General features: G+C 39.6%; 1 protein-coding gene, 1 long non-coding RNA gene and 1 pseudogene across 11 annotated transcripts in view; 2 read left to right on the top strand and 1 right to left on the bottom strand.

Annotated features, from left to right (window-relative positions):
* On the top strand, window positions 1–18689 carry LOC145492084 (uncharacterized). 8 transcript variants are annotated; one of them, XR_014049921.1, is made up of 9 exons: window positions 1–87; window positions 708–746; window positions 863–898; window positions 1103–1123; window positions 10999–11037; window positions 11576–11608; window positions 15336–15368; window positions 15923–16919; window positions 17105–17146. XR_014049921.1 is itself a non-coding variant. In XM_081471411.1 (9 exons), exons 1-8 carry the CDS (start codon window positions 21–23, stop codon window positions 16877–16879), a joined length of 282 nt encoding a protein of 93 aa, XP_081327537.1. In that variant the 5' UTR covers window positions 1–20; the 3' UTR covers window positions 16880–16919; window positions 17105–17158. The 8 variants fall into 8 exon arrangements, 6 of the variants coding, with proteins under 6 accessions (XP_081327537.1, XP_081327533.1, XP_081327535.1 ...); XR_014049920.1 differs by lacking the exon at window positions 17105–17146 and having other exon boundaries at window positions 15923–16150; window positions 16654–16947; XM_081471411.1 differs by having other exon boundaries at window positions 16866–16919; window positions 17105–17158.
* LOC145492632 (uncharacterized) lies at window positions 4681–9242 on the top strand (annotated as a pseudogene).
* Window positions 18095–25071, bottom strand: part of LOC145492095 (uncharacterized) — an 11105-nt gene continuing 4128 nt past the window's right edge. The window contains exons 1-6 of one of the 3 annotated variants that reach the window (XR_014049934.1): window positions 23606–23870; window positions 22380–22418; window positions 21990–22020; window positions 21107–21188; window positions 20230–20782; window positions 18097–18183 (exon numbers count right to left, since the gene is read on the bottom strand). This is a non-coding gene — a long non-coding RNA (uncharacterized LOC145492095). Of the gene's footprint in view, window positions 18184–20229; window positions 20783–21106; window positions 21189–21989; window positions 22021–22379; window positions 22419–23605; window positions 23871–25071 lie in introns of those variants that run through there. The other 2 variants (XR_014049933.1, XR_014049935.1) reach the window with 2 other exon arrangements.

Here is a 25071-nt window from a genome sequence, read left to right on the forward strand (position 1 = left end):
GTTGACATGGTTAATACAAAATGGAAACCCTAAACAAGCATCTCTTTCTGTTGGTGTTACTTGCCTGTTCTTTACATGGTTCTAAAGGTAAAGTTTTCTTCTTTTTTGTAACTTTGATATATTATAAGACAAGAGACTTGCCTTTGCGTTTGAATTGAAACTCAAGCTAAAATTTTAAAATGGTTGTACGGTAGATCCGTAGTGGATAATTCAATTGCTTGATTTTTATGATTAATAACGTAGTGTGTTCTGCAAAGGGCCTATCTCCAATCTCGGCCCTAGGGTGCTTTTTTAACCCCGCCTCAAGCCAAAGAGCAAACGCAATAGCCAATCTACGTTTTTGTCACTCAAACGTCTCAGAACCAATAACGTCTTTTTATGCAACACAATGACATCGTTTAGCGATTCCTGTATAAAACGCCAACACCCTACTTGTTTTGCGCCAATATAACATTGCGCTGCAAGTTCAGTTAATTGTTTTTCTACGTTTCATTAAGATGGGTAAGTTTAAAGCTGCCTTTGTCAAGAAATTTACACCTCGTAAAATGAATACAACGCAAATTTAAAGTTTCTTCGCACTAGGGCACTTTAATGAAGTAAACTGTATTACTTTTTCTCTAAATATGACAATCGTCGTTAGAATACCGATGTTGCTCCGTAAGCCAAGATAATTTCTAGTGGTGCTAAAATGTATATTTGTCTTCTAGATCAACAGCAAATCAACATAAAGATTAATTCAGACGAGTGTACGTATTTTATCTTTAGTTTTCTATTTTAAACTTCTTTGCTTTACTTACGTGAAGATTTGATTGCTCAACAATCATCTTAAAGTTAAAACCTTTATCTCTATGAAACTTTTCAGTGCCACACGAAGTTCCCATTGCGGAAGAAAGCACTTGTAAGTACATATCATTTATATTCTTACAAACTTACTTTTTTTTGTTTGTTTTCAAGCTGCGTTTTGAAAAACTTTGTAAGGAGTTTATAACATCAGTTTTCTCGCGCCAAGATTACACAAGAACCAGATATCATTTTGCGTTTATTTTGGTACATGTAAAGTTCCCTTAATCTTACTTTTATTTCTTTTCACATTTTATTCTAGTTTTTGCGCCATTGGATGATCGTAAGTATTCCGTTTTATTATATTTTAAACTGCTTTCTTGATATAAAAATTCGATTGCCCTATTACGAATAAACAATGGTAATTATAATCGCAAAGTAATTTTCGCCCTATGAACTTTTTAGACCCAATTGCATTGGATAGTTCCAATTATTTATTTGCTTTGTTACATTTTTTTTCAAGTTACTTTTACAACTTAAACAGGAATAATTAGATTAGCTGGTTGCCGCCTGATTGAGAAAAGAGAAGATTTCTTGAAATTGTTTTGTGCTTTATATTTGAGCGCATGCTACATGTAACCACTAAAACTATTCTCCAACCAAATTAATCATTGTAATCTTAGTTTTCTTTGTTTTCATATACTTAAGTTTTTTTTGGCTTTAATTGTTTAGAAAGTTAAAAAGAAATCTGGCTTCAACTTTGCGCCTTAATTTGTTCTTCTCGTAAAAACCTACCGTGTACATTTAAAGTTGCGGTACGGCTTTCTTCCAGGCCTTCGCAGTAAGATTGATTTTCGGTAAAGTATCTCATTTAGGCTTAGGAACCGAAACCGCGCAAATGTTCGCTTGCGAACTGAGATTAGCACAAAAACTCTTGCGAAAAGAGAGAAAAGCAAAGAAAAGAAGTTTGAATCGCAACTTAACGCCGATATGTTCTGCTAGATACAGAATACTACCGTCTATAATGCAAATTGCGAGTTGATGGCAAAAAAATACCAGTCAAGAAAAATAGAAATGAAAGTTGCAATAATCTCCATACACACATTGATATATATTTTCTACTTGGAATCGATGGGGAAAGTTGGCAACAACAAAATTTGCAAAGGTCAAGCTTATCAAAGTGTAAATCAAACGCCCTCATTTTAAAAGCACTGCCTCCATGATCACAGTTAGTACCTCCTCCATTGCGTTATTTGAAACTAGGCAGTAATTAAAATGTCACCTTTTTCAACATGTAGTAAACTAATTTTTCACAAAACATGGTATGCATGAAGATTTATTAAAAGAGAAGTCTAAGTGTTCATGAAAAGTTTGTCTAAAATTCTAACAAACGTTTACTCTTGTTATTGCTACTTAGCAAATTTTAATCCCATAATTCGTAATCCCAATACTCCTCTTGTGCACTTTCTCATTATTTATTTATTTATTTATTTATTTTTTGATGAGATGAGGGCTGGCTGATCACTTATTTGAAGCTCAGAGCCCTTGTTAATAGTGTTTTTTCCTGCTGACACTATGCAGTCTTATTAAAGGCAATGTGCTCATTGTGCTGAACGCTCAAAGTATAAGAGATCGTTTTTGTTTACTCTATCATTGCAGCTCTGTTTAGTTTTATTATCGTTTCTATCGTTTCATTGTTCGTGCCTTTAATCATTAATCAGAGCGTTTTATATCATGTGATTTAGCTATCAATTTACTTTAAAAGCCAGTCGCTTACATAACTCACGCAGTCATCTCAGTATCGGGGTCATCCGAGTGTTTAGGAGTCAGGAGTTTGAGTTATTTTCTTGGAGTCTATGTGTTTACCTCGCTAACGCAGGATCAGACGTGAGTTTCTATTGTACATATTGATCGCTTTTTTGCTTTTTATGATTTCTATTTTCGCTTGTTATTTATTTAGGTTCGTTTCTGATTACGCAATCAAATTTGCCTTGTAGTTTTCACCGCACGTGTACGATAGCTGATTCATTAAAGTAATTTAAAAATCAAGTTTTGTACGCTGTGGTTGACGCTTACCGTTCCCCATGTACTTGGGTACGCGACAGTGAAAAGTCTGATCGATCGACGAAAGGAGGTAAGCCGTATCTTACTATTTAAATACGGAGCCAGCAACGATGGCAAGCCGAGATGCAGAACCGCCAAATGTCGGCGGAACCAATGAGACCGGAGCTAGAAGTAAAAGGGGAATAAAATTGACACCGAAGGCCCTGCAAAACGCCGTTGAAGATAAACGAAGGGAAATTACGAAATCTCGTAAAAGGCTCCTTAGTGTAATGAAATCGGTAGAAGAGTTAAGCGAGGACAGCGAAATCGAGACCGTCGCGCGTGAACTCGCAGTCGCCTCGGAAGAATTCGGAAAGCTGTTGAAGGAGTTGCTTGACCTGTACGGCCAAGGTTCACACGAAGATCACGTAGGAGAAGCTCACCTCGATGAAGAGAACCATATCTTAGAAAGGGCCCTCTTACTTGTAGAGAAGTTAAAAAATAGAATTAGTAGACAATCCAGCAAATTGTTGGAGTTACGATCTGTCTCTTCTCGTCACTCCTCGCGCCGTTCATCAGTCTCGAAAACTAGCAGTACAATCGCTAGGTTGCGAGCGCTAGCCGATGCTAAAGCAGCGAAAGAAGAAGCTCAATACACGCGGCTAATAGCGCAAAAAGAACTCGAGCGCAGGACGCGCGACGCAGAGGCAGAAAGAATTCGTCAACAAGAGAATGCACGGTTTGAGTCCGAGATGGCGATCTTAGGAGCGGATAAAAAAAGCCGCGATAGCAAATGCTAAGCTCAAAGTTTTTGAGAACGCCCTATTGGAAGAAGACTTAGAAAGGGAGTCAGAATTGCCAGAGTTCAAAGTTCCCAAAATTAAGACAGAGCAGCGCACTTCACAATGGGTTCACTCTTCTCCCACGCCTGGCCCCCTACCCACGGGAAACTCATTTCGCCACGAGCGCGAACATGATCCGCTAAGCGCGTCAGAGACAACAAAGCCACTATTGTCCGCCGCCCCAAAATTAAAGACATCGGAAAAAACACCTCAACAGCGAATTCCCCTCCTTCCAAACCCAGATCCGCCAGACCAGAATTTAACTAACGAAGATCACAGAGAGCATCGAAACACTGCCTTCCATCGACAGCCACTCATAGCTTCAACTCCGTTCAAAGATATGACCGGAAGTCAGCTAATTGACTCTCTCACAGTCGTGAACCAACAAATAGTAGCTGGTCTGGCTAGGCAAAATCTCCCGAAATGCTAACCTGATGTGTTCTCGGGGGACCCTACCCTTTTTCACCCTTGGAGAAGTGCCTTTAAAGCCATGCTAATGGATACTGATGTGTCCCCAACTCAGGAAATTAACTACTTAAGAAGTTTCACTAGCGGAGCACCACAGCGCTTGGTTGACAATTACAGGAAGCGACAAATGCGCGATCCCGTCGCGTTGCTAAGGGATTTGTGGGCGGAACTTGAGAAGCGATTTGGAAGCGCTGCGGTTATCAGTAACAAACTGCTAGAGCGCCTGCGAAACACAGTGACGTTCAGCGAGCACGAAAACGATAAACTGCAACAGTTCGCAGATCTTTGTGCTGACATCGAAAGTCAAGTGACATTTCTCCCGGGACTCGCATGCCTTAACTACCCGAGCGCTATCCAACCAATAGCCGAGAAACTACCACAATTCGTCCGCACTAAATGGGAGAAAGAAATCGCGAATTATTCCGACAGCCACCGAGGAATGTACCCCCCCTTCTCCAGATTCTCCAAAATTGTTCAGGAACAAGCCAGGACCAAGAACAATCCGAACATCCTCGCTGGTAAGGATGGTGCCCACGTTCGCCCGCCAAAACAACGCAGGGAGCGAGATCATAAATCGTTCAAGACAGGCATTCGATCCCCGGCTGAAAACAACGAAGTTCCCGGAAAAGAGAAGAAGGAGAATCCCGGAAAGAGAGAGACAAGGAGTAAGCATTGTCCATATCACGAAAGCAGCGCGCACAACCTATCGGAGTGCAAGGCCTTCGCTGCAAAAACACTGGAAGAACGCACGCAGTGGATAATGGACGCGCGCCTGTGCTTTCGCTGTTTCAGCAACGCTCACATTGCAAGCGAGTGCAACACGCCTATACAGTGCACGATCTGTGGGGACAAGCGCCATAGTGCCTTACTGCACAAGGAGAAACAGCCGCCCCCCAAACCGGAGAATGAAGCAGTCAGCGCGAAATGCACTGCACTCTGTGAACCTACAGGAGGTGTGTCTTGCAGCAAAACCCTGCTGGTGGACGTCTATAGCCAGCGTAGCCCACACCTTACCAAGCGTGTCTACGCCATCGTCGATGAGCAGAGCAACAGCTCTCTCGTCACCAGCGAATTAGCCGACGACCTCGGAGCAGGTGGGCCCCTAGAGAAATACTTCCTATCCACATGCAGCGGTGAGAGAGAGGAGAAATACGGCCGGCGAGTAGCTGGCATCACAGTACGGTCTATCAGTGGAGCAGAGTTTGTCTTGCCTACCCTCACCGAGTGCGATACCATCCCACAGGACAAACGTGAGATTCCAACCCCAAGCATGGCGAGGAGGTTCCCGCACTTGACGGCCATAGCTAGCGAAATACCTCCCCTAGATGAGACTGCCAAAGTTCACTTGCTAATCGGCCGGGACGCACCAGAACTGTTAAAGGTTAGGGAATCCAGGAATGGCCCGAGAGGAGCACCCTGGGGGCAGCGACTGGCCCTCGGCTGGACTATCAGTGGTCAGATGTGCCTCGACTTCCCTAGTGGCCCTGCGCACATTCTCGCCCGCCTCACAAATCTGTCCACTAATACATGGAGAGAGAAGGAGCCTGGAGACGGAAGCTACGAACTGGTGCCCTGCCCCAACCAATTCAAGATCACAGACCCCCCTTTGGAGCGCCCCCCTGATAGTATCTTCAAGACTACGCGAAACGACAACGAGCCCAGTCTCTCCCACGAGGACCGCGCCTTTCTAGAGATTATGGAGAGAGGGATACACAAGAACGCAAGTGGTAACTGGGAAATGCCCTTGCCATTTCGTGATGAACGCCAGACAATGCCAGACAACCGAGCCCAAGCCATGCAACGCCTACAAGGGCTTCTTAAGACGTTCAACAGGAAACCTGAAATGAAAGCGGACTACCTGGAGTTCATGGGCAAGATAATCGAGAAGGGCCACGCCTCTCCTGTCCCGCGCGATGACGCTCCGCCTCCCCCTGGGCGTTCTTGGTACTTACCGCATTTCGCGACCTACCATAACACAAAGCACACTATTCGCGTTGTGTTCGACTCGAGTTGCGAGTTTAGAGGAGTGTCGTTAAACAAAGTGCTTTTACCTGGCCCTGACTTGATGAACAACCTCATTGGAGTTCTAATGCGTTTCCGCAAGGAGAATGTTGCCGTCATGTGCGACGTCGAACAAATGTTCCATTCATTCCACGTAGACCCGGCACACAGAGACTTCTTCGTTTCCTGTGGTTCGAGGATAATGACCCGTCGAAACCCGTCACAGAATATCGCATGAACGTCCACCTGTTTGGCAATGGACCGAGCCCCGCAGTCGCCACGTATGGACTTTGCAGAACGGCGGTAGACGGCGAGGAGAAGTACGGCGAGGAGGCCAAGAATTTTATATGCCGCAATTTCTACGTCGATGATGGTTTGGCTTCGCTGACGACCGCCCAAGGAGCGATAGACTTGGTGAAAGGTGCACAAGCCACCCTAGCCACAGCTAAGCTACGACTACACAAAGTCGTGTCAAATTCGGTGGAAGTCATGGAAGCCTTTCCAGCTGAGGACCGAGCAAAGGATGTGCGTGACCTCGACCTGCGCAGCGACAGTTTGCCCGCGCAACGGTCGCTAGGAGTTTTCTGGGATTTGGAGACGGATGCCTTCACCTTCAAGGTGTGTTCACCGGAGAAACCATTCACCAGGAGAGGAGTCTTGTCTATTGTCAACTCTGTGTATGACCCGCTCGGTTTTGCGGTACCTGCCATACTCGAGGGGAGAAAAATACTACAGCAGCTCGTACTCATGGGGGAGCGAAGAGCCGAGAACAAAACCCCCTTAGCCTGGGACGACCCTCTTCCTACCGCAATGATGAACCGGTGGACGTGCTGGAGAGATTCTCTCCTGGAGTTACAGCACCTATCTGTTCCCCGCTGTTACCACCCAAAGGAATTTGGCACCGTGACCAGAGTGGAACTACACGCCTTTTCTGACGCGAGTCAGGACGCCATTGGAGCTGCAGTCTACCTCCGCCAGTTCAACGAAGTAAACGAGATGTCCACGTCTCTCGTCTACGGTCAAGCCAAGGTTGCCCCCGTAAACCCTACAAGCATCCCACGACTCGAACTGTGCGGAGCGGTGCTAGCAGTTCAAGCAGCTCAGAGAGTTATCAAAGAAATTGACGTAAAGATCTCGGAGGTGACATACTACACCGACTCGAAAGTAGTGCTAGGCTACATCACAAACGAAAGCCGCCGGTTTTACGTCTACGTGGCCAACCGAGTACAGCTAATCAGAAGTCTGTCTACCCCAGAGCAGTGGAGATATGTGGAGAGCGAGCAGAATCCAGCAGATTTGGCCACGCGCGGAGTTCCCCCTGACAAGTTAATGGCATCGACCTGGCTCGGAGGGCCAGGATTCCTTAAAAGACCACAAGGTACCCCTCGACCGGATGAAACGTTCACACTCGACGCGAGTGATCCTGAAGTTCGCAAGGGAGTGCTCAGGGCCAAAGTCACAATGGATAAAAGAGGCGAAGAACCAGACGTTTGGGCAAAAAGATTCCAGAGGTTCTCTTCCTTAAGGTCCCTGCAGCGCGCAGTCGCCAATCTTATCGTTGTGGCAAGAGAATTCAAACGCCGTAGAGACTCCAAAGCACGAGGAGTTAACCCTAGGAGTGAAGTGCCTAAAGGACCGGGCAAACGTAGACTTCCAACAGTCGAAGAGTGGGATCAAGCTCTGCGCGTCATAATAAGCACCACACAGAGAGCAGCATTTAGGGAGTTGTTGCGAGATGCCAGGACGGAGCCCGAGCTACCGAGAGAAGTTCAGCACGGCGCAAAGAAATCCCTCAAAGGCTCACATCTGTACCACCTTGACCCGTTCCTTGACAACTACGGGATCCTGCGCGTCGGAGGCAGATTAAGGAGAGCAGAGATGGAGTACGGAGAGAAACACCCAATCATGCTGCCAAAGAATCACCATGTGTCACGGCTAGTAGCGAAACACCACCACCTCCAGGTGCACCACCAAGGAAGACAGATTACCGGAGGAGCCATTCGACAGGCAGGATTCTGGCTCATCGGAGGTCATGACACTGTGACGAAAGTCGTCGGAGCTTGTGTTCCCTGCAAGAAGCTAAGAGGACCACCACTGGAGCAGCGCATGGCAGACCTTCCGCCTGATAGGACTGAAGTCTGTCCTCCCTTCACTAACGTGGGCTTCGATGTTTTCGGCCCTTGGGCGGTGCAAACGCGTAAAACAAGAGGAGGGACCGCGAATGCTAAACGCTGGGGTCTGGTCTTCACGTACCTCAGCAGTAGAGCCATACACATTGAAGTCCTAGAAGCCATGGATGCCAGCGCCTTTATCTGCGCACTGAGGAGATTCTTCGCGCTACGAGGCCATGCTACGCTTCTTAGGTGCGACAGAGGAACTAACTTCATCGGAGCCAAAACAGAGCTTGGAGAAGCAGTGTCGGAGCTCAACGACAAGAAAGTGGAGAAATTTGTGACGGAGTACGGATGCAAATGGGAGTTTAACCCTCCCCACGCATCACATTTTGGCGGCGTGTGGGAAAGGCAAATCAATACCATCCGTCGAGTATTAGATGCTATGTTTGCCGAACTGGGCAGGCCTCAGCTGACACACGAGTTGCTTATCACACTGATGGCTGAGGTGGTAGCCATCGTTAACGCCAGACCCATATCTGCGCTGCCATCCGACCCAGACGACCCACTACCTCTGTCTCCTGCGATGTTACTGACAACGAAAACACGCCCAGCTGGACCCCCTCCAGGTCAGTTCCTACGCCCTGACATATACGCTCGTCGTCGCTGGAGACGTGTTCAGTTCCTAGCAGATCAGTTTTGGACGAGATGGCGACGGGAGTACCTACAAAGCTTGCAGCCCCGACGGAAGTGGACAGAGATGCAGCGAGACCTACGCGTCGGAGATGTCGTCCTCATGCGAGACGAGTCACGGCACCGCAACGACTGGCCACTGGGACGAATCTCAGAGGCCATAAGAAGTGAGGATGACAGAGTTAGAAAGGTTAAAGTTGACGTTGTTAGAGACGGAGAAAGGAAGACCTACCTACGACCCATCAAGGAGCTTGTCCTACTATTGCCTGATGACGGAGAAGAAGTTGATCCAAAACCAAACTGAATAGTGACATGTAACAAATAAGTAACAAGGATTAGAATCCTTGGGCGAGGAGTGTGCTGAACGCTCAAAGTATAAGAGATCGTTTTTGTTTACTCTATCATTGCAGCTCTGTTTAGTTTTATTATCGTTTCTATCGTTTCATTGTTCGTGCCTTTAATCATTAATCAGAGCGTTTTATATTATGTGATTTAGCTATCAATTTACTTTAAAAGCCAGTCGCTTACATAACTCACGCAGTCATCTCAGTATCGGGGTCATCCGAGTGTTTAGGAGTCAGGAGTTTGAGTTATTTTCTTGGAGTCTATGTGTTTACCTCGCTAACGCAGGATCAGACGTGAGTTTCTATTGTACATATTGATCGCTTTTTTGCTTTTTATGATTTCTATTTTCGCTTGTTATTTATTTAGGTTCGTTTCTGATTACGCAATCAAATTTGCCTTGTAGTTTTCACCGCACGTGTACGATAGCTGATTCATTAAAGTAATTTAAAAATCAAGTTTTGTACGCTGTGGTTGACGCTTACCGTTCCCCATGTACTTGGGTACGCGACACTCATAATTGAATATTTAAGTGGCAAGTTAAATTAAAATCAAGTCAATAAAAACAGCCATATCTCATCTTATATTTTCTTGTAACAAAGCAAACTTAAAACCTTTCATTCAATTGGCTTTGTGAAGTTTTCTTTGTTAAAATGCACGTACTTAAATGATGTGCCTTAAAACCAACTTGTTCCTATGACATACCACAGGCAAAAGCAATATCATAATGTGTAGTTCCATAGATTATTCAAATTTCACTACAGAAAGAATTTTTCATAAAACCCCCCATCCTTCTGGAAATTCTAATTAAGCTTTATACATTTCCTTAAAGTTTTAAGCATTTGAAAACCCTTTCACCCTCTGGAATTTCCAATTCCTTCTGTGAAATGAGTATATGAACTCCTCACTACATTGAGGGAAAGAGAGTTGGTACAAATAGCTGTTCGTCACTGATTCTTATGCTAGAGTAAAAGCAAATATATTTAAATAATATACATTCAACAGTAACCAAGTAATGATTGACAAACGAAAACAGAGTAACAGAATATTGATGTACAAAGGGAAAAATAAAGAAAATTTCAACATGCCCCCCTCCCCCTGATAACTGCATTAACAAAGCCACCCCACCAACTAATAACTAGTCTCTTTTAATGATCTTCTCAATATCACGAGTGAAGGAGAACAATACACTGCCTCTACTAGAAAAAGCAAGGCGTCACTTATGATTCTACTTTTTCTACCTTATATTGAAAGACTCAATTTACAGAGACACAAAAAAGACAATTCAAATGAAAACTATCCTTCAACAGTAGAGTATAAGTATTCTCTGCAGCAACACATTACTAGGATATGAGGTAAATATAAATGAGAATCAATTACACTTTATAATCAAATAACCTTTAAACAGCAATGTATCACTTAGTCTCACAGCAAAGATCCCATCATTATATTGCAGGAAAGATAGTTGGTGTAAATTAATAGCTGTTAATGTCCCTCATTCTTATGCTTGGATAAAAAGCATCATACTTTAAATAATATACCTTCAACAGTCACCAAGTAATGAATGACAAACTAAAACAGACTAAGAGAGTATGCTGTACAAAGGGGAAAATAAAGAGAATTTCAACATATCCCTCCCTCCCCTAGTAAATGCAATAACAAAGCCACCCTTCAACCGATAACCAGTCTCTTTTTAATGATCTTCTCAAACATTACAGGTGAAGATGAACAACTACAGCCAGCCATCATCAACTTTTGTACGACCTTTAATATTCTTTTTGAAAATTAAGTTATGAAACTGTTATCTTGTACATGTAGAAAATTTTATACCCATTTTACACCCATAGTAATGCTATTCCAAATTGAAACAGTTTCTCTAAATTGTGATTCAACCACCAACAAAGGAGTATGTAATGGAATCAAATGTTCTGGCCAAGCATATCTAAAACTTTTTTCAGAAAGCACAAACACTGACGAAACTTGGCTTTCTGAGCAACAAGCACTTTCCCAAATGAAGCTGTTAAGCACTTATGAGAATATTCTGAAGTACAAGCAACCAAACCCACCAAAATTTTGCAAGCATTGACAATAAAAGCCAAATTTTCCAAGAACTGCAAAATTTTGCGGTATTATATTTGTGACTGTACAGCTTTCTTGTGTAAATGGTTTATGATTGGCATCATTTAATATGACTTGCATGACAACAATTAATCTTGACTAGAAGATTTTTCAAGCTAAAAAAAGACCAAAGCAATCTGTTATTAAAACAAGAAACAATTTTGTCTATAATTACAGACTCAGTGAATCCTGAAAGTTACAATGAGGAATGTAAGTATTTATTTGAAATCACAATGCTTAAATTGAGTAAGTGAGACAATAAGTGAGTGAGTAGACTTTATTGGAGAGGGTAACATCCAACAGTAACACAGCTGATTATATCAACATAAACAAAGGAGGTTACGAAGGCCTATGCTGGGACCTTAAGTCGCTTAAAGTAACCTTAACTTGCCTTAAGTCGCCTTGAGTCTTCCTAAGTCGCCTTAAGTTGCTAATGGTTATGCAATGTCAAAAAGGTTTCAACACACTCAAATTGCCCCTCTAGAAAGTTATCAAACTTGTAACTGTCATGTTTGGATAAAGTGCACTCTAACCCTATGAAGGAGGAGGCATGATGACCCAATGGTTGGTGCAATGGACCCCTATTGGAGATCATGGCATTGTGTTTGCACTCTTATAGTGTCTCTCCTCACCCAGATGTATAAATGCGTAATGGTTGCAGAACAGGAGGGGCAGGGTGTAGGGTGCACCAGAGGTAACCTCAATAGGTGTGCCTTTGATTTTTTTAAAATACTTGTTCCCAATGTATTGGAGCCACCTAAACCTCCCTCCTCCTTAAAGGATCCTAGTCAACCACACCTTTGTTTTGTTTGCATACAAGAGGTTGGCTTTTATGTTTTATTCATAGCATGTTAAAGCAAAGAAAATCACTGTGAAACTACTAAAGATAAAGGGACATACTATCAGGAACACAACTTACAGTAAAGCAGCAAGACTTCACCTGTAATATCAATAATATTGATGGCCTCAAAAATAGCAAGGGCTGACGAGGGTCCTTTAAGAGGACAAGAACCCAACAATTACTGTATTATGCCTCATAGTCGTAGTTGCCTTATACATAAAAAATCTAATATTATTATAGTCCTGCACCTCTCTTGCCCCTAATGTTAGCAGGAATAATTTCTACATGTGGACAATAATTAAATAGGAATGACAATCTCATCTATACTGTCTCACAGATGCCTTTTTATTTCTATTAAGTTTTATTTTTCGAGTATTTCATTGTGAAAGAATTAATAAACAAGATGACACTCTGTGTTGTCATCACAAAATATATTAAATATGGAAAGATACAGCAAATAACTATACTGCAATAATTTCATTTAAGCTTATTAATTTTTGTACAATATTATTGAATCCAATCTTCCAAAGACTTACAGTCTATAATGAATAAAAAACAACAGTGAGAGGTGTTCCAAATCATTAACGAGAAAAGCAAAAAACAGAAAGATATTTCTGGGTTAAGGCTTAATTCTCTCTAGCCACTTTCACACTGAGCAGTAAAAATACTGTGATCCAAATTCAATTGAACCGAACTGAGTCTATACTTTAAATACTTCACTTACCCAGTGTAAAAAAGTGACAAAAGTGGCCCATTTCTCCAGCAAAAATCATTATTTGCATTGGATTCCATATTCGACCAACTCAGACCAACTGTAAACTTGTGAATTTCGTAATTGAAGAACCAACTTGCAAAGTAAAGTTTATCTATCCTTTTCGTACATTTGATAAAGCCAGCTATTCACATTATCTTATACACTTAACGTGGACTACGCTTACTGTTACTACTGTTACTATCGAAATCTAACATAACCCTTGCGTTCAACTCTCAGTAAACATGGCCGCCAGACTACTGTTTGGAACACGTGCCTTAGTTTGGCCCCGTGACTAAAGTCTACACGAGCTCACGTGAGCTACTCGTTCTCACGCGAGTAACAAAAAACCAGAAAGAAAACAAATCGCCAAACTAATACTCTCCAAAATTTGAATACAGAAATTTACTATCGGGTGATTTGAAATCACCCGAACACTTAGCAAGAAAATTCATATTTTCGTGGCACAGATGTCTCGTCTTTGGAGTATGGAAACCAGTTAGCGGCACAAGGGTTACTGGGAAAATCAAAATGGCGGAAACCACTGTGCCTAGTATCGATGTAACAATTTCTAGTATTTAATTGTGAAAATGTAGTTCTGGGCATTTGTAATTTGTCACGTGGAAACTAGTGAAACTTGGAAGATGTATTTCCTGGTGGTCTGATCAACAAAACCTTCTAAAAAGATTCGATTCACTGTGTAAACTGCCAGGGTCATCAAAGTTTTCTGGAACCTCACAAGTAGTTGGTGAAATTTGACAAGAAGTGTTCTTACGAAACAACTTAGCATGCGGTACTCACTATGGTATTGGAATATTTTGCCTCAGTGAGACAAGAGAGCATCAAATCGATTGGGTCCCCGAAAAGGACTAAAATTGACACTCGAGATGCAAGATAGCAGATAAGTAGTAGTATGTATACTTTATTTACCCTCGGATTGTAGAGTAGCTTTAACAGCTAATGTCTCCGAGCATTTCAGCAGCACAATGGGCAAAGACCAGACCACAAACACCGGGAACTTCGTGCCCTGATCTTTACGATGAGTGTGTGGTGTCTTTAACGTCGCCTGCTGACCATAACAGTGAAGATGCAGGAGACGGGGCCTACGGTTTATCGTCCTTATCCGAGAAGACTAGAATATCTAACCATTTGCAGATGTCATTGCAAACCCAGCATATTTTCCTCAGTTATTTTAAGACCCTGAGTGTTGGTCCGGTCTGGGGCTCGAACCCGAAAACTCTCGCACGGTAGTCCGAAACTCTACCAACTGAGCTAACCAGTGTTGTGGTAATTATTTCTTTAATAGTACTTATTTTTTAATGGTTTGAAATCTGGCCCGGGTTGTTCGAAAGCTGGGTAGCGCTAACTCAGTTAATATATTTTTTTTGTATAGAAATATCTTTCACTCCTTATAGTTGTGTAGTTTTAAAATGAATCAACTCAAAACTAAAAGACAAACTACATAAACAGAAAACTAGAACAAAAAGTTACAAAACTGAAAGTAATAAAAATTCTCTCTAATCCTGGGTTAGTTTAATTAGGCTTTGAACAACCCGACCTTGGATATTTGAGACTGTGGTGACTTAATTATATACCAGTATTGGTACAATATTGGGTTATTGCAAAAGATATATGGAGAGACTGTTGCTAAGTTTAAATTTATATCACTCAAGTGAAATAAGGTCTCCTCAAGTAACCTTAAGTCACCTTAAGTCTCCTTAAGTTGCCTTAACTCGCCTTAAGTTGCCTAAAGTCGCAATGCTTTTCTTGCCAATTTTGCTTAAGTCGCCTAAAGGTGCCTTAAATCGCCCAGAGATGCCTTAAGTTACACCGACTTAAGGTCCCACAGTAGGCCTTTTCAGGGAGCAAGCTATAGGTCAAATTTTACGAAAAAGGACACATAAACAATTCACAAAAAAAAACAATATTGGCACTTCAAACTTCATGGAAAACAAAACAGTGCATTTTAGAAAATAACAATCAATAGCTAATATACAAATAACAATTCTAAAAGAAAAAAAATAGCGATTTCACATTTCACAAGTAATAAAAACGATTCATCATAGTTCACAATAATACCCATTTTCACCTCCATAAATGTAAAGTGAGACTAATTTGCAACTCAGAACCACAAGAGAAAATCAATACCTAATATATTAAAGTGCAAAAATACCTGCAACATCATTTCTAATATGACAAAAGAAACAAAACCTTCAATTAAAATATCTATCAATTTTTGTAATTAATTTTGAACTTTTTGTCAAACTATATATAAAACTCAACATTGCACAACTTACAATTTTAAGTACAAGTAACAGCAGCATAAATTACTGATCTTGTTTTAGATCATGATGCCCAGATGACAACACGACACCAGCGTAAGTACATCTATTGTTTTCAATAAAATCTACCGAAATCAAATAATACAGATATTTTTCAACTTTACATGTTGAAAATTGGCTTCTAAACATTATTGTATATAGTTCTGTATATTATCAATACACTCCCCATGAAAGAAATGTTTCATCACACCCCAAGCCCAACATTCTAATACTTTCAATTATGCTTCATAAATTTTCTTAAACTCTGTACCCTTCGAGAACCCTCCTTGCGCCAAGAATTTCAAATCCCTTCTGTGGCACAAATATGGACATTACTGGAACAACACACTACACAATTCCGCATGGTACCCATTGTCACTGTAACCCCAGGGAAGGCCATTGAAAAGTCATGAAGGAATAGACTCTCCAAACTACTATGTTAAACTGGAAAGATTTACAAAATGCATAAGCTCAGCTTTGCCAAACACTAAAGAATAGAAATGTATCATCTTTTATTCAAAAATTCCCTGCAAGTACATAAACCATGACTAATCAGAATTGCAGCACAAAAGCGCACAAATTTACTAATATCAACATCAACTTTATTTCAGAAAAACAGTACAGACACCAAAAACGTAATGCTCCAAGGCACATGTCAAAACCTTATAAGTATAAAATCTATGACTATAACTTTTAAAAATTTTTAATTGCAAAATAATAAATTCTGATCGATAGTAAAGTTTCTTGTGACTAGCAGTACTATAAACTCAGAACTGTAAGAAAATTAACTTTACTTTGAATTTGTGTTGTAGATTACATCTCACACAAGGTGTTACAAGGTAATTAAACATTAAAACACTAACTATTGATAGTTACCAATAAAATAATTCAACAACCATGAAGTAGCTTTAAGCTCAAGTCTAATATTTTCCATGAGTACATTTTGTAAAAAAAAAAAAAAAAAATATCAAAGTAACAAAATTAAGCACTACATCTAAACTGTCATATTTGACAAAAATAATTATTGGCTACATTTCAGGCATTTCAAACAGTCAGAACAGTAATAGACATAGAATACATTACTGTGCACTTGCCATAAGTTGACAAATTAACTATTCTCAACTCCACCACACAAACACAGATGAAATATCAAAAGGACTAGATGTGAAAATAACATCTGCAAAATTAACTTACTTCATTAATGAAATATTTTAACTTCTATGTATTTTCCAAAACTGCAAAGTTCTCAATATGTACCATTTACCATATGCTAAATAGATGCATCAATTAATAGTAGCTTACTGACACTTACAGCTAAATGATGTCAACATTTATTTTTTAGATAACACCATAGCGGCTGACTACACGTGGGCCAAAAATCATGTAATCAATATCACTAACATATTTGATTCTATGGAACCCTTGTGGAAAATGGTAAATATTAAAAAACTTTTTAGTAAATACTTTCAATGTAATCATTTTCTTTTTTCTATACCATGCCATACCCAAATAATCATCACTTTTAATTAACAGTTTGATACTGTTATACAACAGACTTCAACAGATGATCCTGTACAGAATAAAATTATATCTGGAGAATGCAAAAAGGTAAGAACATTAATTTGTTTAATTCAATCCATTTACTTCAAGTATTAGATACATATCAACTCAAAATGAAAAACACTGCACATTACATATTTTATATTTTTCAATATCAAACAATATTGATACATTAGTTGAGCATATATCAGCTCTCTAGTAAACATGCACTATATTTTATCTATTATCTATAGGCCATTAAGAAACTCTACGAAAAGATCAAAAACCACCATCTGTACTGGGATAAGGTAAATGTACTAGTATATTAGATTGAATTATCTTTTTTCATAACTATGATGCTTTTAAAGACAATGCCTACTTTCGTTAGTACGCACATGTTCTGCACATCAGGCAAGGTATGGTTTAAGTGCCACGCATACGCTAGGGTGAACAGTGAAGCAATCAACTATGCTACCTAGTACACGACTAAATTGAAAGCAAAATTTTCCTACTATGACCAGATCAAGTTTAATGAACTTGTACTTAAACCAGGAATTCCAAAATAGTAGCATATTACTAGGCTGACTTGCTGTTATCTGTTGAAAATTATCCTAAAATTCAACTGTAAACATGTACCTGCAGATGGCATAGTGTGCATGCAAAACAAGTGCGAGATATGCAATTGTTTTACCTAGTGGGGAGGTGACAGGAAAAAATGTAATGGGCACCGTAAAGTTTTAAAAAAAGATCAGTAACAATCGCTGCTGATGGTAACAAAAAAGATGGCAAACAAGAAATGCTAATAAATATAATAATTTGATTTTTGAATTCAACAGACTTTACAAAAAAATGGCATCTTTAAGATCTCATCTGCAACTAAAATCTATACCATTTTGTTCATTCAGTATAAAACACTGTACTACTATCTGAGTTTGAACAAACCATAATGTAACTTCTTTTCACTTCTTAGGCAGCTGCTACATATACAAGTGAAAGCGACACCATTTAACAGTCAAAAAAAGTGATGGGTGAAAAAAATAGCACTTTACTTCTAATAATTTCATTTTTAACTAACTTCCTGACCTACAGTTGAAATTAAATGTACAGTTTTTTTTTGTGATTAATGCAATAACTTACATTACATTACATACAAAAATTGCCTAGTACTTACAATGTTAACATAACTTACAATTTAACTATGCTAACAAAACTTACAATACTAACATTATTTACAATTTAGTTGTTCCTAACATTATTTACAATAATTATTTACAATAATTTCAGTATTTCTTTATCGCAGCAATTCATCCCGACACATTGGACAAGTGGCGTGCTACAAAGAAAAGAAAGCGTCTTTAATCTTAAATACAACTCTCCCCCTTATAGATATTGAATTTGCAGCCATCAGAAATTTAACCCTGTCTAGTACTTCAACTTTTTTTCCACTACATTCCACAAAAAAAGGCCTCTATCAGGAATTTTAAGAAAACATGCTCCCGCTAGATCAGCGAGACAACACATACTGTATTGACAACAAAAGTCCAAAGAGTTTAATCAACTTTTATTTGCCACAAAGTTCAGCCTCCCCCCTTCAGTGTGCCTTATCAACACTACTTTCTTCGCATGAATCCTCGCTCAGTGCCAAGGAAACTCAAACTATGTTCAAATAGTCTGTTGATTATCTGCCAAAGGGTTGTATTTCGCCTCATTTGTTTACACGAGAATGCACAAAATAAACTGTATTTTCCTATCATGAAAAAAAGTTTAAGGCTACAAATAAAACTAACTTAATGGCTCACAATCAGTCAGTCAGTCAGGAAATGTTACAATTAAAAACTTTACTGTAACAACTCTTCGGATTAATAATTATCTTTATAATTAACCGCGCGGCCATGGGCCGAGTGCGGTTCATGTTCTACCCTTGGTTTATTTTTTTTTATATTTTTTTTGTCGGAGACCAGACGCAGATCTCCACTCGGCCAACTTTGAATTACACAATCTGTAATTTTTACTCGCCAAACCTTGTTTCTTCAGGGTCAACAGAAATCTCAGATTACAAAATCACGCCGAACCTACACGTTGCAAAAAAATCTCTTCAAAACCCTGACATCGAAGCGATATCACTTTAGCGTTAATAGCTACTGGTCACACATCGGCAGAAGGTAAATCTATTCCTTAACAATCCAGCTTTATCGTGCTAAAATTTCAGCGAAATCGAACAACACCAGAATCAATTAGAATTTTTTTTGTGACCTCACTCCCCAGACTTGACCTAACAAAGAGAGCAACGGTCGCCCATAGCAACCGAAAAACACGAACACAACAAAGCCGACGTTTCGGCCAAAAAACTCCAGAATTATCGCCTGAGAGCTTAAACTTGAATGGGAACATCTTTTTCGAACTTTTTTCAACTCATTTAGACGAAAGAATGGCCTGGGCGGGCTAAAAAATGACCAAGAGAAAAAACAGAACAAGACAGCAGAACAAACCGATAATATTTCACCGCGTGGCTTTCGGCACGAAAACGAAAATACAGCTTACTTCTGGATAAATTCAGCCTTAGAAGCCACCAACTGGTCCCATATTACTTTCTGTATCCTTACAAATGTCCTCACTTCCATCTCTGAAAGATTTTGCCCCAATTTTGAGCAAATAAACATTTCGCCGACAGTGACCACCATTACGGTGGCTTGCATACTAAATTAGCTAACTTGACAAAATTCTCCCGAGGGGGGAGGATGTGACGAAAAGAGCTGAAAAATGGCCTGTAATTGGCTAATGATGAGATCTTCCCACTGTCCAAATTTGGTGAGAATCGAAAGTAACGCCAATTTTCTGTCACATTTTCAATCTGTAGCCACTGGAGTGACCAAAATCGATACATCGGTCGGGATAGAGTTTCATTATTAAATTACATGACTTGTGTGACTACTTTGCTAGCCCTTTACTCGTGGAAAACACCAATCAAATTTAATCATGTCTTAAAAGAAAGAAAGCTGTTTTTAATAGTGTTATTATCGTGTGGTTCATATCGTTCATGACCATACATGTCCCGAAGAAAGTTCTAGATTAGGACCATTACGTCATCGGAGATTTGTCAACGGCTACCACTGATGGTGCAATAATACAGTTTGTGTTGATCAAGTGATGTGATGTCTACAGTAAGAAAAGAATCATCAATGACTGCTTTGAAATGTGCACTACATTCCGACGGTAGTGCTAAGCAAACAGTTAAATTTTAAAAGCGCGGTTATAAGATCTAAAAGATCTTCTTGTTTAATTCTTTGCAATTGAAGACATACCGTGTTGAAATAAATTGCCTGTCTGTTTGTCAATCTGCCTGTCTGTCTATTAATTACGCAAATATTATTGCATTTACCATTTTCAACCATGTGCTGATGCACTTCTCGTGAAATATGTGACTACAAGGTAGTTGATTCACCTCTTCACCCTCCTCAAATTCAATAGGCCCTTTGCAGATGGGGTCATGTGACCACATTTTTTCTTTTAAAAATTTCTATTATAGGCTATAACTTAAAGAATGCCAGAAATGGAAAGAGCATGTTAAAAATACCAGAATGGCCAAGTTTGAGGTCCCTTGCATTAAAGAGTAAGTTTATACGACAGTTTGAATTTTCAGAAAATTTAGAGGATTTGTTTGGAAATTGTTGCTGGAGAGCAAGGCCTTGCTCTCCAACAACTTTTTCCATACAAATCTTCTTATTTTTTAAAAATTCAGACTGTCGTAAAATCTCATTCTTTATAGACGAGGGCCTCAAACTTGGCCATTTTGGTATTTTCAGTATGCCCTTTCCATTTCTGGCATTCTTTAAGTTATAGCCCATAATAGAAATTTTTTTAAGAAAAAATGTGGTCACGTGACCCCAGCTGCAAAGGGCCTATTAGGCAAATGGTACAGGATAACATAAAAGCTGTAGGTAATTTAACCAAAAATTATCAGTGAAATAGTCAAATAAAAACATCCTTCTACAACTTTACTTTTAAAGCACGCAAATTTACCATCAAAGGACACAGAAAAAAATTGCTAATTTCACTAACCCATAGAAGTGACCACAGAAATATTGTTAACGCAAACATACAGATCAATCAAGGTTGATAGTACACTTATTTAATAAACACAAAATGACAGGACTGTATCCAGAACTCTTAAATTTTGAAGCAAATTATTAATTGAAAGAGATGAAAAGAGAGAAAAGAATTGCTTCATCATCTCAGTAGACAAAGCCAAGACTCACCCACTTTTTCCCGAGTAATCTTAATTACGTTCAGGGAGGCAATAACCTCTGCCAAAGCTCGAGGCAAACCCTCATTGGCGTCCTGGGGATAAACGGTAAAAAATTAAAATACAAGTACATCAGTACAAAAATTAGTCTTTAAGATCTTTCTTGTTTACTCGTCTCACGTTCGGCCAAACCCATCGACCTCATTGCAATTGGTGGGGCCTGGGAATTCAGTTGCTAAAAACAAGATAAAGAGCTAAGGAAAGGATTGGATGAGTTGTTCTGTTCAAGAGTTCATTAAGGCACACTGAAACATATCTCACCGTTCCACCCCCACCCCAACTCTTATCCCTCCTCCCTGCCAAGTCTACTCCCTATCCAGCCCTGAGATTGTCACAATTTTTAAGTTATTTATAATTTTCGTAACGGAAATGGAGACCATATGCTGTATATTTCCCATTACATTTCTTTCCCTGGCATCTTAAAACCCACAATTTACACCCAAACAAATTGGTCAGTCTCCATAAACTTTTACACTCCTGACAAGGTTATCAACTGTCCCTAACACAACGACTACAATTTCATACAGCGCCCCTTTAATCGCTAACACATCCTCATAGGTAGACCTAGGTGCAATCAGGGACAAAGTGTAGATAAAATGTAAAGATTCAAAAATAACAACTACCAACACTTCCCCTCCCTCCCTTCCAAAATAAGTATAGCCGGAAGTTGGAGGAAAATTTTACTATTTGTTTAAGACAATATGTTGCCTAAAGATCTTAAAGAAACCGCTCTTTCCAAGCTCCTCTTTCTAACAGCTCACAACATCTCCTCATAGCACATAATGGGGACAACTGCCTCTTGCAGAGAAATATGGTGCAACTCAATTTTTACTAACTTCTTGTACATCGGTTGTCTCCCATTCCATCCTGAAAAGAAATCTTTGTTTTAGTTCTTCAGTGCAGTTACTAAGTTATTTAGCTACTCATCCCCTAATTGTAGATAACTAGCATGTACTGTTCTTGCCCTTTGCTGATTGTAATATAGTGCTACACTTAGTACTTCTACAAAACATTAATCCCTTGCTTTTACTAGAGTGTTTTTTATTTCATTGAAACAGTATTAAGAAAACGTTTCTCAATAAATTGAAATGAATACAAGCACTTTTTATTTTCTGTTCTATGTTTCTGTTCTATTTCACCCTGTACAGAATCACATCTTTTTGGCCTTTTCTTAAGGTTAGTTTGCCAGGGCACGTTCATCATTGTTAACAAGAATTACCACTTACTCCTCCACCTGGTCTTCTTGCAAAGTCAAAATCTCCATTCTGAAAAGGAATATTTGCTTTAGTTCCCCACTGCACTTAGTTATTAATTATAATTTAGTTACTCATCGCCTAGTATCCCTTTCCCTTTATTCTGCTAACTGGAGTCCTTTTTGTAAACGCCTACTCAAAGGGTGTCATGAAAACTCAAATAGCAAAGCGAATAGTAGCGAATAGCGAATAGTTCCGAATAGTACCAATAGTCTCAAATAGTGCGAATAGTGGCGAACAGTCGTGAAAAGTAGCAAATACTGACGAATAGTCCTCAACAGTTACCGCTTTAGATCTAATATCCACTGTTAATTAATTATCCAGATAGGCAACAGAATCTCAGTGAGTTTATTACCTTTTCTTCTCCGGACTCAGGCTAGTAGGCTGTCCATCGCAGACATTAACAAAACAGAAAACACAAAGATAACCTAATAAAAACGTATTTACACTTTTGCAGCGGTGAAACAGAAGAAATTACGTTTAGAAACACCTGTCCTTATAAGCATCTGTGCTTTTTAGCTGAAAAAAACCCATCCTAAGTCGCTACAAGGTTAGCAGGAGATACTGGGTACCCTATTTGTTACTATATGCCAATATTTGCCACTATTTGCCACAATACACTACTATTCGAGACTGCTCGCAATTATTCGCACTATTCGCGATTCGCTATTCGAGACTATTCGCTGTTCGGTATTCGAAACTATTCGCTATTCGCCTTTTCCAGACACCCGCTACTAGGACTTTACTTTAACAGCACTCTATCGCGTTTAGTATTTCTGTGCAACACTTTTAGCATAGTTAGCAATATCCCACAGACCAAACATTTTTATCTGAAGATCATTTTTCTTTCTCTGCTGAAAAAACCAAAACTTCTCATAAATGAAATTCTTTCTTTGTACGATCAGCGCAGACAGCGCAAACATTGGAAGTATCGAGGTGTTGTTCAGATAGCTATGTACGACCCCTAAACTCAATTGACAATTGTTTAAACATTAGCTTTTAAGTTAACAAAACATTGACAAATAGTTACCAGTCACCAACTTACTTCTAAGTTATCAATTACCATTAATGAGATTACCGGAAAAAAGTTAGTGGCAGCTATAGTCCGCATTTCCTTGAACCTAGACCGGTTCAAACAAGTGCATAATCTTCTACTTAAAATTGTGAATTGTAAATACAGTTCCATACAGTTTTATTACCACAGCTTATTTCCACTTTTTCCTAATATCCTTCTGCTATACCATATCAGTGAAGTTTGCAAGGAATGAATTGATGCCTCAACCATAACCTTAACAGCAAGCGATCGTTCAGCTTACAAGGAAAAATTTTTATCGACCTCCGCAAAGCACAGAAGTGTATTTCAAAGGGAAGTGGCAATTTGTTAAAGTAACAAGACATGCAGATCAATGAATGAATCTGTGAACACTGTTGGAGACTTTTTGTTTGATCATAAATGACATAATAGGCAAACTTCTCATTATTCCATAATATCACTCACAACACTGCGTGAATTCACTGTTTCTTCACATTCTGCCCACTGACTAAATAGAGCCGGTATTTTCGATAAGAAAAAATAAGGAGGGCCAGAACGCTGTCCAGTACGGGGCCCAGATTAAGGGGTCTGCATTTTTTACCAACCACATCCCCAAGAGTCTGAAAAAAACAATACTAGTTGGGCGGAGCATCCATCCAACCTTATAGGAAGTTTAATGGTTCAGTTCCATGGACTGCTTCCACATTTAGAATAACAGCATTAACAATACAGCTCTAGTATACCTTAACTCTTACTGTCCATATACCTGAAAGTTCTTGTATTTTTCTAGGGGTCACGAGGGTCACGTGACCTGAATTTTTCCCGCCAATTCTTACACTTATAAAAGAAAACGATAAATGGAATACAAAAACAACAAAGATTGAGAAATTTATACTTTTAAGTTTTGTTTGTTGCATTCCACCCCTTACCCCATACTTTCTTGAAAATAGCATGTTCCTAAAGATCCATAATTTGCTAATGTAGCACATTCATGATGTCATATCACAATTTGCGTCTTCGATTCAAAGTTAAGTGCATCATTACAGACATGCAATACTGATCATCCCTGACAAAACCTACAACTTCTGTTACAAAATGCTCATTAGTACCGCTTATAACTACAACACGTTTTCTGTGAAGAAATCCCTGTTCAGTGCAGCCTTTTTTTATCATCTCAACAAATCGAGCGCTCCTTCGCGTAATACTTTGTCATTGCACTGTTTAGATCATCGGCATTGTTACCCTTTTTGTAAGTCCGCTCTACTTATTTGATTTCAATGAAATCTAACTGAAACCGGCTAAAAGTGGTTTACCGGTGAGCATCGCGCAGTGTGATTATCAATCAACTTTCATCGCGATCTGAAATAATTGCTGACGCTTTCCACACTACTTGTACTAGCTCATAACAATCAATTCAGCTATTTTCCATCATGCAATATATGTCCTGTTCGCCCTAATGAAAACTGCACAATATTTTATAAACTGCACACTAACAACTCACCTTTCGATAACAACATCCATGGTTAACACTCTACACACAGCAAAGCTATTTTACAATTATATTTTTAAAAGCTGTTATTGACAGGGATCAATTTCATATCAGATTTTTTGGTTTATGCCTCATTAGAACTT

Source organism: Orbicella franksi, chromosome 7 (assembly GCF_964199315.1).
Source record: "Orbicella franksi chromosome 7, jaOrbFran1.1, whole genome shotgun sequence".
Taxonomy (NCBI): Eukaryota; Metazoa; Cnidaria; class Anthozoa; order Scleractinia; family Merulinidae; genus Orbicella; species Orbicella franksi.

What these genes read in the sequence shown, in the direction of transcription:
- LOC145492084 (XM_081471407.1), top strand. Translation starts at nt 21, where the DNA reads ATGGAAACCCTAAACAAGCATCTCTTTCTGTTGGTGTTACTTGCCTGT. An exon ending in TTTTGCGCCATTGGATGATC is followed by an intron (nt 1,124 to 10,998) that starts GTAAGTATTCCG and finishes CAAACATTACAG; the next exon opens with GTGAAGATGAACAACTACAG. An exon ending in GATGACAACACGACACCAGC is followed by an intron (nt 15,369 to 15,922) that starts GTAAGTACATCT and finishes ACTTTATTTCAG; the next exon opens with AAAAACAGTACAGACACCAA.